At 42.5% G+C, this 14,652-nt stretch overlaps 1 protein-coding gene across 2 annotated transcripts in view; it reads left to right on the top strand.

Annotated features, from left to right (window-relative positions):
- Nucleotides 1–6,167: 6,167 nt before the first annotated feature.
- The window catches only part of LOC110530144 (calsyntenin-2), a 287,793-nt gene continuing 279,308 nt past the window's right edge, over nucleotides 6,168–14,652 (top strand). The window contains exon 1 of one of the 2 annotated variants that reach the window (XM_021612991.3): nucleotides 6,168–6,471. In XM_021612991.3, the coding sequence (XP_021468666.3) occupies nucleotides 6,399–6,471 (73 nt within the window). In that variant the 5' untranslated portion in view covers nucleotides 6,168–6,398. The remainder of the gene's footprint in view (nucleotides 6,472–14,652) is intronic. The other variant, XM_021612992.3, reaches the window with a different exon arrangement.

The raw sequence follows: 14,652 nt of genomic DNA, 5'->3' as shown, positions 1-14,652 counted from the left end.
TACAACCAGCTCAAGATGCACACAAGAACATGTCAATTTTGTTTTGTTTTTAAATGACTCAAGTCTGACCCCGTGTGGACAATATAAATTGCAAGCAAACGCCGACCGCTGTCCATGGTGCTGAACCGACCGCTGTCCATGGTGCTGAATATCCAAACGATAGAGGAAGAAACAGAAGGGAAAAAAACACAGGAAAGGAGATTAGCAATAATTCGATGGAATATGTTTTCCGCAAACTAGAACTGCCTAAACATACGCAATGAGGCAACCACATGGGACTATGGGAAATTGGGGATCAAATACAAGGCCTTTGCATTTGATTGTAGTGAAAAAATAAAATTGAAAATGCAGGCAAAAACAGCTATTATTATGTACTAAATGTATTATATGTATTATGTACTAAACAGCTAGTATTATGTACTAAATGTTCAGGTTATACAGTACATAATCATTTTAAAGAGGTATACATTTCTACCAATAGTAATGGGTCAAAGGTACAGCATTGGGATTTGAATCCAACATGCAGCTGTCAATGGCGCACCAGATTGGGCATTTGCATCAGTGCAAGGTTTGTATCTGTTAGCTCAAAACAGGCCAAATAAAAGTAAAAAGAGGGAATTAAATCAAGTGTAAATCAGTTTGAGGCTAGCCTCTTAAATTTCCCTTCTGAAAGAGACAGATGCACACTTGCTCAAGCACTTAATACTCCTGGCCTTTTAAAAACCGCTATCTTTAGGACTTACACAATGACTCGCCACAACCTTTTTTGTTGTTTGAATATCACGGTAGTATAATAATATACCTTAATAATATACCTTAATGATACAGGTTATCATAGTCCTGATCTAAATAGCCAAACCAATTTGAGTCTTTTGTTTTGTACGTGAAATGAATGATGCCATTTAACTCTGCTATACAGCATGAAAGGTGTCCAATCAAAAACACACATGTTGACCAATGTGTAAAATAATAATCCAATTGTCTAGCTAATCCTCTAAGGAAACCAATGTCCCATTCCTCATGTCTCTATCATAATCTGTTCAAAAGTAATTGGCGTTTTTACCCTTGTAGGATGGCCAGAAGGGTGACTAAATCAATGGAAGCCAGAGGAAAAAAAAAGTGGTAAACCAATCAGGAAAATTGCCTCGTGTCAGCTAGGCTGGGTACTGTGCAAGAATTAAGTCTACTGGCTGCCTGACCGTCTCACTTTCCCGTTGAACTCGTCATCTTTCTTCTCAAATCTGCAGGACATAAAACAATATAGAGAGAAGATGGACATCGATTTTGAGACATGACATGTATTATTTTCATATTTTAGTATTCGCTGTTCACATTCATTCTAAATCCCTGTTATTATTTTATTTATTTATTGTCCAATAAGATCCATTGGTTTGAAGAACACACTCACACAGTGAATAGTGCTCTAGATATGAGGGACAAGTGTCTACTGAAAGAGTAAAGGGGTTGACCACTAGTTTTGGGTTCTGGTTTGGCCTCTAATGCAACCAGGGCCTCGTTTCCCAGTTACGATGTAACTTAAGCATTACAATGATTGTAACAGATGCATTTACGAGTCAAATTATTGTGTTTCCCAAACAAGGACATAGAGATCATGTTCGCTAAGTCGTAAGACCATGTGTCGATACTGATAGGATCACTGGAATCGAAAGAAAAGGAGCACTGCTCTTGGATCAGCTTCCTCCATTCAAATTGTACCTTAACATTATAATTACTCCACAATATCGATGACGGATCAGCTCTTAGAGAGATATTACCACCTTGGCTGCAAATAGGCCATTGAGGGCGAGTTGGCTTATTATGCTTAATCAATAATAATGCACTAAATCACAGATTGGGCGCGTAATTGTGCACATGTTGTCACACATCATGCAACACATTGAGGGGAAAATTACAGACAGTAGCCTAGCCGCGAAATAGAAGTCAATTGATTGAATATGACATTTATTTCAATATGATTGAAATAGTGCCTTCAGACTTTTTACACATTTTGTTGTGTTACATCCAATTTAGATGTTTGTCACTGGCCTACACACAATACCCCACATTGTCAAAGGGGAATTATGCTTTTCGAAATGTTTACAAATGAATAAAAAATGAAAAGCTGAAATGTCTTGAGTCAATAAGTATTCAACCCCTTTGTTATGGCAAGCCTAAATAAGTTCAGGAGTAAAAATGTACTTAACAAGTCACATAATGAGTTGCATATAATAGTGTTTAACATGACTTTTGAATGACTACCTCATCTCTGTACCCCACACGTACAATTATCTGTAAGGTCCCTCAGTCGAGCAGTGAATGTCAAACACAGATCTAATCTGAAAGACCAGGGAAGTTTTCCAATGCCTCACGAATAATGGCAGCTGTTGGTAGATGGGTAAAAGAAGGAAACCTGTACAGAATAAAAAATATTCCAAGACATGAATCCGGTTTGCCTTCCGGCACTACAGTAAAACTGCAAAACATGTGGCAAATAAATTAACTTTATCTCCTGAGTACAAAGCATTATGTTTTCGGGCAAATCCAACACATCACTAAGTACCACTCTTCATATTTTCAAGCACAGTGGTGGCTGCATCATGACATGGGTATGCTTGTCATTGGCAAGAACTAGGGAGTTTTTTTAATAATAAAAAAATGGAATAGAGCTAAGCACAGGCAAAATCCTAGAGGAAAACCTGGTTCAGTCTTCTTTCTCAAGGACAATAACCTAAAACACAAGGCCAAATATACACTGGTGTTGCTTACCAAGATGACATTGAATGATCCTGAATGGCCTAGTTACCGTTTTGATTTAAATTGGCTTGAAAATCTATGGCAAGACTTGAAAATGGCTGTCTAGCAATGATCAACAACCAACTTGACAGACCTTGAAGACTTTTAAAAAGAATAATGTGCAATTATTGTACAATCCAGGTGTGCAAAGCTCTTATAGACTTACCCAGAAAGACTCACAGCTGTAATTGTTGTTAAAGTTGATTGAAACGTTTTAGTTTTCATTTTTTTACAAATGTTAGAATTTTTCTTCCACTTTCACAGAGTATTTTGTGTAGATCGTTGACAAAAACTGACAATTAAATCCATTTTAATCCCACTTTGTAACACAACATAATTTAGAAAAAGTCAAGTGGTGTGAATACTTCCTGAAGGCACTTTAGGCACATGCACACTCTTAGAAAAAAGGGTTCCAAAAGGGTTCTTCGGCTGTCCCCATAGGATAACCCTTTTTGGTTCTAGGTAGAACCCTTTTGGGTTCCATGTAGAAATCCTACAAGGACCCCAAAAGGGTTACACACAGAACCAAAAATGTTCTACCTGGAACCAAAATAGTTGTTTGAAGTGTTCTCCTATGGGGACAGCTGAAGAAACACCTTTTTTCCTAAGAGTATGGGAAGAGGATGGGCCCTGGGAAATGAAGCCCAGGTCTTTTCTTCTGTGTCTCTGACACTAGGGTTGTTTCATGTCAGTTCAGCAAACCATGACACCCACTATCTCAGATATTCTGAAATCATTTCTGTAGTTAAAAACAGAAGATTAGCATTCCTGAAACATTTTGTGGAAATACAATATGATCTGGTCAGAGGAAAGCCCATAAAATTGTCAGAGACTCCAGTCACCCAAGTCATGGGCTGTTTTCTCCGCTACCGCACGGCAGGCAGGCGGTACATGAGGAATCCAAAGAAGTGGTCAAAAGCCACACAGAGTGGCCTTTTATTGTCCCCAGCACAAGGTGCACCTGTGTAATGATCATGCTGTTTAATCAGCTTCGTGATATGCCACCACACCTGTCAGGTGGATGGATTATCTTGGCAAAGGAAAAATGTTTACTACCAAGGATGTAATCAATTTTGTGAGAAATATGTTTTTTGTGCATCCCACAATCCCACATCCCACAATATGATATATTGGTTTCTTTACCCTGTATGCAGTCTATGGGCAAGGTATGACAGCAAACCATGCTTTGGTTTTGTTTACCTGCCCACTGTTTCAAATGCTAACTTTTTAGCCTGAGTGGCACAAATCCAATTAATGTCAATGGTACTTATATTAGCATTTTCACAATTCACATTCAATCATCAAGTACGATAATTGAGTTACACAATCCATTTTTAGACACTTTAGGATGATTTGAAGTGTGAAAATGCTTATATAGGTACAATTGACTTGCATTGGATTTGTGCAACGCATGTAAAACAGTGGCCAACTTAACCAATGCATGGGTCACTGTCATACCATGTCAATATACTGCTTACAGGGTAAGGAAACTAATTATGTCTGCAATTTGGGTGAACTTTACCTTTACCATTTAGGAGGGGGAGGGGGAATATAAACAATAAAACACCTAATAGCAGGACCAGCACCATCTAGTGGTTGAACACCACCATCTAGTGGCCAGAACCTGGTAACATCAGGATGTAGGATGGGACATAAACTGAACAAATTCAATGAATCATTTCTCTGAACAGGGCGATTAAAAACATCACCTAATTCATTGAGAATACATTACATAGGATAAAGAAACAATACTCAGGGCTGCAGCTCCATACTAATTGCCAGACACAGAGAACTGATACTATATACTCGTCCGTGGTTGGCTTTTGAACATTCCTTTGGATTCCTCATGTCTAACTCATTGTTAGAAAAAAGTTTGTTCCAAATATGATGTTATGTACTATAGTTATTGCATTTTATATGATTCCTATGAATTAAAATGGCCATTTTGGATTAAATCAATTAGCTTCATTTCTGAGATCAAATTATATTTCAACACAATAATGTTTCAGGAATGTATCTGTTACTAACTGCAGAAACGATTTCAGAACAATCTGAGATGGTGGGTGTCTAAATACTCTTTCTTGTGCTTTTTGAGTGACCCACTAGGGACTTTCTCCCTTCTGCCCCTGGCCCCTGACAGCATGAGGCAACACCACAGGGGCTTAACACACAATAATCCTCACCACACGCAACAGAGGCAGGGAGTGTTGTGAAAATAATAACGGGAGAGGAAACCAGACATATTGCCACTGGTTACTTGGAGGAGTTAAATCTGTGAGGGGGGAGCAGATGTTCCATACAATAGGCTTTAAGCCTTTGTCAGTCTCTTGCTGGAATTGAACAATGGCCTCCACAAAGCTGTGCCTTTCCAGCGAACATCGAAGACATCTTAGAGAACATCCAGATTTAGAATCACAATATGAGCACCAAGTTGTTGAAAATGCAAACTTGTACTGTATTTAGAGGTTTAAAAAATACTTCTAAAGTTAAACTTCCACTTTAACATTTCAGAATTGATTTGCCATAGCAAAAAGATTTATCAACATTTACAAAAACAGTCAATAATGAACATTTCCTGTTGCTGCAGGATTATTCTCGTGCTGTGAGAAACTGGTCAAATTACGTGGTTTCATAACAACAAAAGTCATATTCATATGATTGAGAGAACAATAAGGATTTCATTAACGCGTTGTGGTCATTTTGGTTTATAATAGGCTACTAACTATATAGTAAGCAACGTCTGTATTTGTATTTATTAAGGATCCCCATAAGCCGCAGCTACGCTTCCTGGGGTCCAGTAACATTAAGGCAGCTCTTTTTAAAATATTACGACATTACATTTCATAACACTTTTCACGACACGCTATGTGTACATTTAAGGTCCAGCTGTGCTGCCCTGTTCTAGGCCAATTGTCATTTTCCCGAGGTCCCTCTTTGTGGCACCTGACCACACGACTGAGCAGTAGTCCAGGTGCGACAAAGGAGCATGTAGGTCCTGCCTTGTTGATAGTTGTTAAAAAGGCAGAGCAGCGCTTTATTATGGACAGACTTCCCCACATCGTGTTGTATCAACATGTGTTGACCATGACAGTTTACAATCCAGGGTTACTCCAAGCCGTTTAGTCACTTCACCTTGCCCAATCTCCACATGAACTCAAAGACTCCTATACTCTCTCTATAGGCTGCACCAGAATGCAATCGATTCCATTAATAATATATTTGTGAGTAAATTCTGGCGGTGGTGATGATTACATAGGCACAGTTCAATGGATAGGTTAATCAAATCGAACACATCGTAAGTAGAGGAAATTATGATAGCCTAAAAGCTGTTAGACGTTAGATTTTTCCCTGCATGACGTGGAATTCTAGTCCCGGGGCGCACTGAAATCTGTGCCGGTCCCTCCCAATATCAAAACATCAGCCAGCCACGTCAAAGCACCGCTCCACCTAGTAGGACTGCCACTCCTCTCTGTCTCTCTCGCAGTCAGCGTCAGTTCCCCGCTAACCTCGCATTGAGAAGGTGTTGTCGAACAGATATCGCAAGAAAGTAAGGGATATCAAGTGAAGGAGAGAGAGACAGGTCGTCTTGTCTTGGTTCTCCCGTCATGAAGATGCTTGGAGTGCCATTTGCCCTGGTTTGGGTGGTTTTCGGGCTGTCCTGCATTCTCGCTGGAAAAGGTAAGGGAGTTGCTTACAGATTGTGATTCTGCATGCTGAGGCATTGGCGGACGCGAGCGTAGACTTCACAACGATTTTCAGATGTTTCTTTCCTGTTTGAACTCACGCTGTGCAATATATTTTTAGAAAATAAGAGTCATGTATGAAATGAATCATTCAACAAAAGCGTTCCCGCAGACTGCAAAAAAATGAATATTGTCGAGAACCCTTGGAAGTTGCACTCTATTGACCTCAGAAGCTTGGCAAACAGCATATAAGCTAAACTATCAATTTATAGTCAATAATTGGCTAGTGCGTGCTTCAAATAAGGCAGCGATGCCATGGATAGAATAGGGACCTCATTGACCGTTCACACACCACTGTCCAGCTCTGGGGCGTTTGTAGACTAGGCTATAGTATTAGACATGAAAGTGGTATGGTAGATATGCTATCTGTAATAATGCTTCGTCCTATTCTCGCCTTCAAAGTAAACAAATTACTGCAGAGTCATGTTTAAAAAGGGCATCAGCGGTGCACAGCGAGTCTTAATTGAGTCTCAAGGGTGAGACAATGGGGTTGGGCTGGAAAATGTATCTGTAAGTAAACATTGTTATTTTTCTTCTCTTGATTCAGATTGCATATTCCTCTTGCAATTGGTCCGCTGAGAAAGGAGGAAAAACTGTAATAAACAGTGATTCATCCTCTATTTGTCGTTCAGTGATTTCCTGGGTAACTACTTAAAGTGATGCTTGAACCTGCAACCTTGCAGCTTTTAGATAAGCAAACTACCGCCCGTGTCAAAAAGGTCCAGACCTTTTTGGCAGAGGCCTTATCCTCCGTGTGCCTTGACTCCGCCACAACAGTAATGTCAGTGTGAGAAGGTGGATGATAGGTGAGATATCTCTGAGAGTGTGATCACATTTGGGTTGTGTGACAACCCGAAGACAAAGATCATTCAGCATTATCTGACAAAGCCTTATCTTTTGTTGCATTTCCAACAAACAAAAAAACAGACATACACCACAACAGGGGGGAGAGAGAGACAAGAGCGCTGAAAGACAGGGTCAGATTTATGGGTGCCTTTTCCGGAGAAGCAGCATTATCTGAGTGGTACATAAATTGTTGAAGTGGAACGAGGGAGCATAACTCAGGCTTTTCACACGGTGACTTAAGAACACGGCAGTGCCTGGGAACTGTTCCGTCTGCCTTCTCTCTCTTTCTCTCCTCTTCTGCCTTTCTCTCTCCTTCGCTCAGCTGACGTCTTTGGGCAGGCAGAGAGATGTGATGAAAAAAATGCCACGAGATGGAGAAAGGAAAATGTGCTCTTTCAACTCTCTTTCTCTCTCTCTTTCTCTCTCTTTTTCTCTTTCTCTCTCTTTTTCTCTTTCTCTCTCTTTTTCTCTTTCTCTCTCTTTTTCTCTCTTTCTCTCTTTCTTTCTCTCTCTCTCTCTCTCGCGCGCTCTCTCTCTCTCTCAAGTGTCTTCTGTTGAGATGTTTTTGCATTTCAAAGGATTACTGGTCCGATGTGAATGTAAGATGTTTTCTTTTCTCCTCTGTTTCTCTCCGTCTCGCTCTCTGTCCCATTTTCTCCCCCCTCTCTTCATCTCTTCCCACCCTTAACTGATCCCTAACTCTCCTTTACCCTTTCTCTACCCCCCCCCCCCCCCCCCCGGCCCCCACCCCCTGTCTTTGAGTAACATCTTCGTTTCATGGTGTACTGGTTTTGTAAAGGGGACGTCAGGCCTTTGTTAAGCCGGACAGCTATGCAAATGAGCCACTTAATTTAGGCGTTAATTACCCAGCATGCCTCATTAGATTGAGCGTGATGAGGCGTGGGGTGGAGAGGAGTAGTCAGTAAACTGGGCTGGTGTGCGTATGTGTGCTCCGTCCAGCTGGTCAAATGGCCCCAGTGGGTCCCTTTGGTCAGCACTGCTCAATCTGTGCTGGAAAAACTTTTCATGCAGCATTGAGCTCTGACACATACACATTCACTCTCGCACAAACACTCACACACACTTTGATCAGAGGCACACTCCGCCTCTCCCTCTATTTCTTACATCAGCACACACACACACACACACCACTTTCCCAATCTCTCCATCCTTCACCAATGGCAAGTTGTCAGCAGACAAGTCCACCCAATTACAGTGGGGGCTCTGGAGGACTTACATATCCCAGCAAGCCGTTCCACTCCCCTACGGACAGCTGGAGTGCTGTAATTGAGACTGAGAGAAAGAGTGGGATAGAGAGCGAGTGTGTTTTGAGTGTGTGCGTGTGTGCATGCGTGTGAGTGCATTTGTGAGTGTATGTGTGGATGGGGGGTGTAGGGCAGGGGTTGAGAGGTCAATGGCATGTGTGTGTGTTTTAGTGTTTTTTTTACCTTCCAATAACAGGCGGCTTCATTGTGTAACAGTGCTGACAGAAAGTGAAATCCTCATGGACCATTGACAACTATGGCCACTGGGAGGGAGGGAGGGAGGGAGGGAGGGAGAGGGAGAGGGAGAGGGGGAGGGAGAGGGGGAGAGGGAGAGGGAGAGAAAGAACACACACCTGAAGCTTTGTTCACAGTTTGGGGAGAGAGGGAGGGTGGAAAAATGAAAGTGTGTCCCCATGACAGGAGGTATTAATTTTCATGATGCGTCTCACAGTCGAAGGCATTATCTCCCTCTCTCCTTTTCTCTCTCTCTACCCTGCAGCGACACATTTGATTTGGTTTAAATGTATCGGGACAAATGTGGCTGCTTCTCTGTCAGACAATTTCAATATTTTAGATGTTTCTCATCTGAATGGAGCCGTCAGCTTTAATAAGAATGAAGTCTGCCGGACCACAAAGCAGTTCTCCTCTCTCTCTTTGCCCCCTTTTTTTTATTCTCCCTCGTCTCCTCTTTCTTTTTTCGCTCTCTCCCTCTCTCTCTCTGTTTCTTTTCCTTTCTCCCGCTCTCTTTCTCACCGTCAGTCTGTATCATTTTGTTTCGCCCTCTCTGTCCATCTCCCTCTCTGTCCATCTCTCTCTCTCCCTCTCCGTCCATCTCTCTCCGCCCTTCCTTCGGTCTCAGTCTGCACATTGGCCACAAGGTGTGGTGGTCTCTTTAACAGATGTTGCTGTCAGTTTCTGGAGCTTGGCTTCCTCATACGTGTTACCCCTCTCTTAGATCTCCTCTTTAGTCCTGACCCAAATTATTTTTCTATGGTCCTTGACCTGTGTCCTAATGTAATAAATCTTTATTCGTGGATGTTATGGAGTGGAGGAAGATCGGCACTCCAGGGGCTTGATAAAGTAGTCCGAATTGAACACCTGCAGTCTAACTAAAGGGGCCGTGAGAGTGTGTGTGTGAGAGAGAGTATGCACATATATGTGTGTGTGAGCATGAGAGAAAGACCAACACACACAAGTGTGGTACTCCCAAATACCTCTGTTACACCTGCGTAGTCTTGACAGGCTCGGTGCTAACTAATGCCTTTTAATAAACCATCCATCTGTCATGAGCCTGATCACAGCTTTGTGACTCATTAGCCTCTCTTCGTTTAGAGTACATCGTTAGCAGACCTTTTTAATTGGATTTCTGAGCAAGCTGTCGTGAAATGTGTGAGTCCATTTAAACTAAACAAAAATATGAATGCAACATGTAAAGTGTTGGTCCCATGTTTCATGAGCTGAAAGAAAAGATCCCAGAAATGTTCCATACACACCAAAATCTTATTTCTCTCAAGTTTGTGCACAAATCTGTTTACATCCCTGTTAGTGAGCATTTCTCCTTTGCCAAGATAATCCATCCACCTGACAGGCATGGCATATCAAGAAGCTGATTAAACAGCATGATCATTACACTTGTACTGGGGACAATAAAAGGCCACTCTAAAATGTGTAGTTCTGTCACACAACACAATTCCACAGATGTCTTAAGTTTTGAGGGAGCGTGCAATTGGCATGCTGACTGCAGGAATGTCCACCAGAGCTGTTGGCAGAGAATCTTCATGTCTTCACCATAAGCCATTTTAGAGAATTTGGCAGTACGTCCAACCGGCCTCAGAACCGCAGACCACGTGTAACCACGCCAGCCCAGGACCTGAAGATCCGGCTTCTTCACCTGCCCGATCGTCTTAGTCCAGCCACCCAGACAACTGATGAAACTGAGGAGTATTTCTGTCTGTAATAAAGCCCTTTTGAGGGGAAAAACTCATTCTGACTGGCTGGGCCTGGCTCCCTAGTGGGTGGGCCTATGCCCTCCCAGGCCCACCCATGGCTGCGCCCCTGCCCAATCATGTGACGTCCATAGATGAGGGCCTAATTCATTTATTTTAATTGACCCGATGTCCTTTATATGAACTCTAAATCACCCCAAAAAAGGTTGAAATTGCTGCGTGTTGCGTTTTATATTTCTGTTCGGTGTAGATTGCAATGCTACTGCAGGTCTCCCTACCGTACCTGTGGGTTCAATGCTAACTTGAAGTGTACATGCGTGACTAAGAGTCCTGTGTGAAATGGTTACGTCAATGGGAGTTTGCTGTCAGGCATGTTTGTAGTTTGTTACACATACACCTTCAGACCTGTATATGTGGGACAGGTAACTGCTAGGCAGTCTGTGTATGAGGTGATTTACATTTATGTAAAATAAAGCACTTAGATTGTATGATGGGGTGGATACTATGGGGTGGAAATGGTCTCTCCACATTGGGGGAGAGGGGTTGGAGATAACTTGTAGTTAGCCAGAGAAACAACATACCAATCCATAAACGTGTACAGTGACAACCCACTGGGCAGAAACGGGTTGAGTCAACGTTGTTCCAAAGTCATTTGACTTATTGTAACGTGGAATCTGCGTGGACAATACATTTGGATTTGAAAAGAGTTATCAACATCATGTTTTGTTTTGAGGGTGAAATTTCAACCAACGGGATTGTGTCGTCACGGTAACCACATTTCAACATTGACCAACCTTGTTATAAAATAGGTTGAATTTTTACCTTTGAAACAATGTCAGGTCTTCAACGTTATGGCCACTCTCGGGGAAAAAAACAAGCTGGGCAGCACCTGCTACTGGAGAATTGATCTATCTACAGCTATCCTTATGTCTCCTATCCAGGTTTTTAACCAAGAAGAGCTATGATATTTGTTACAGACTATTATCAATGTGCTATCGTGAAAGTGATTATTGCGAGTGCTCCACTTAAAAACTACTGTTTAATTTCAACCCAGAAATTCAACAAAAAAATAGACAATACAATAGGCTTAGGGTTTCAAGCTCTGGTTGATTTAAAATGTAATGATATTTAGTGATATTGAATGAATTGTGTTTGTTTGAAGATAAATCTCCTTCAAATGTTGATGTTTGGTTGCGTTGTCAACCAAACACAATTCAATATTACTTTCGAAATACAAGCTAATGGTAACATTCAACATTACCATGAGTAACACAGGCCTCCCGAGTGGCGCAGTAGTCTAAGGCGTCCCTACAGGCCCGGGTTTGATCCCAGGCTGTGTCTCAGCCGACCCGAGAGATCCGTGAGGGGGTGCACAACTGGCCCAGCGTTGTCCGGGTTAGGGAGGGTTTGGCCGGCCAGGATGCCATTGTGCTCTAGTGACTCCTATGGCGGCCCGGTCGCATGCACGCTGACACGGTCACCAGTTGTATGGGGTTTCCTCCGACACATTGGTGCGGCTGGCTTCCGGGTTAAGCAAGCAGTGTGGCTTGGCACGGTAGCATTTTCGGAGGGCGCATGGCTCTCGACCCTCCCCCGAGTCCATACAGGGGTTGCAGCGATGGGACAAGACTAACTACCAACATGGATATCATGAAAAAGGGGGAAAAAAGGACTAACACAACAATGGCCACATTTTGAGGTTTCTGTTACTATACATTTCTTATGTAATCATATAAAGCGTGCATGTCTAAGATAGCATGCATAGGTCGTCGCAGGTCTTTGGAGAACTTCACAATTGCTGTAATAATCTGCGTAGAATCTCGAATGGCATTTGTCACTTGCACCATGTACTTTTTAATGTCATTTCAATTGCAATCCAGGTCATTTGGTTCTTCTATTAGACCAAGGACTGTTGTATAAAAACACAAAATATCTGACATTGTGTTCCCATTTTGAACTTCGCTGCACTTTTAAATGGTTGAAAGCGCAGTGATAGACATTTGGGTGACAGCTAAACCAAAAATCTGACAGTGTTTCCACTATGATTTTTTTTTTTGTCAGCCGCTGTCATTTCCTGCATTTCTACACATTTTGTCATGGTGCAGAGAGAACATTTTGCAGTTTTTAAACTAAGTTTCCTGCAATTCTACACATTTTGCCATGTCTTGTTCTTATGTTATCTGAATGACTCAAAGATAACAAAATGAATGGGGGCCCTATGCAATGACATGGTTCTCCCTGTCTACTTTTTATTTTGGTGATTGTTAGTTCTCAAATGTATTGCTCCATTATCTTTTCTACATACTTTATATCAGAATTTTGTTTTGTTATTTTATTGTTTTGTTGTTATTATTATATGTATTATTATGTTGCAGTGGAGGCCATGATTTCATATAGGGGAAACACCAATCAGACATAGTTTTTCCATTGGAATTTGGTTGTGCTTTTAGATGGTTCGAAGCATAGTGGTAACATGTTGGAAATTCAACTAACTTTTGGCTGTCTTTTCTGAGTGGGTGATAGGTTGTAATCTCAATGATCAATGTCTCCACCAAATTACCTGAATTATCCACATTTAAATGACGGTGTGCCCGGTGGGAAACTTGCTAGTACTTATGAGACTGTTCATTTGACATGTTTTGTGTGTGTGTGTGTTCGGGTGTGTCTACATGCAGGACTGAGCTTATCTGAGCTGATGACAGATAGGCAGTACAGCTAGCAGATAGTATCCCCCTGAGTACTCATTACTACTCCAGTCCCTTCCTTGTCTCAACACCTGTGTGTGTGTGTGTGTGTGCGTGCGTGCGTGCAGAATTCCTCACAACAACAACAGTACCTGCGATTTCTCGACCGAGACCAAACATCTGTGTGTGGATGTGTATGGCACCACCACCCCTCTACCCTTATCCCCAATGGCCTCCAATCTTCCTACAGTACTGTCTGTTTTCAGTGTGGACAGGGCTGTTGTTTTTCAATGGGTATACTGTAGTCCTAGTGGCTGCAGCTGCCTTGTGTCCTGCGGCCTGTCTTCCATGATGTGACACATTCCGAGCACCAGGAACTGGGCTGACTTATTTCCAGCATTGTCCATCCCCCTGTGTATTTTGTTGGAGAGAGTCATTTGTTATGAGAGTGAATGTGCATGCGCAGTGTGTGTGTGTGTGTGTGTGTGTGTCTGTGTTTGTTTGAGATGGGGAAAGGGAGAGAGTAGCGTGTTAGTCACAGTATGAATAGGGCCAGTAGTAGGGCCGGTAGTAGAGTAGGGCCGGTAGTAGAGTAGGGCCGGTAGTAGAGTAGGGCCGGTAGTAGAGTAGGGCCGGTAGTAGAGTAGGGCCGGTAGTAGAGTAGGGCCGGTAGTAGAGTAGGGCCGGTAGTAGAGTAGTGTCAGTCCACACACACCCGCACAGTTGTGAAGAGAGCACAACAGCGCCGCCACATCTTCCTCAGGAGGCTGAAGAGATTTGACATGGGCCCTCAGATCCTCAAGATGTTCTACAGCTACACCATTGAGAGCATCTTGATGGGCTGCATCACCACCTGGTACAGCAACTGCACCGCCCTCGACCGTAAGGTTCTACAGAGGGTGGTGCGGACGCCCTCTGCATCACCGCCAGTACATCACTGGGGCAGAGCTCTCTGCCATCCAGGATCTATATAGCAGTTGGTGTCTAAGGAAAACACAGAAAACTGCCAAAGACTTCAGCCACCCAAGCCACGGACTGTTCTCTGTGCTACCTTCCATCAAGTGGTACTGAAGCATCATGTCTTGGAACAACAGGCTTCGATTTTCAAGCAATTAGACTGTTGAATAGCTAATCAATGGCTATCCGGACTATCTCTATTGATTCTACCTGTACTGGCTATATGCACACTCACAGGTCTCTATCCACACACACGCACACACGCACACACATACACATACACACCAGAGGAGGCTGGTGGGAAAAGCTATAGGAGGACGGCCTCATTGTAATGCCTGGAATGGAAGAATTCAAATGGAGTGAAACGTGGTTTCCATATGTTTGATGTGTTTGATACCGTTTCATTAATTCTATTCAA

The sequence above is a fragment of the Oncorhynchus mykiss genome, chromosome 8 (assembly GCF_057628025.1).
Source record: "Oncorhynchus mykiss isolate SJ-2025 chromosome 8, ASM5762802v1, whole genome shotgun sequence".
Taxonomy (NCBI): Eukaryota; Metazoa; Chordata; class Actinopteri; order Salmoniformes; family Salmonidae; genus Oncorhynchus; species Oncorhynchus mykiss.
Note: the sequence above shows the minus strand (reverse complement) of the source record. Positions and strands in the feature narration are given on the sequence as shown.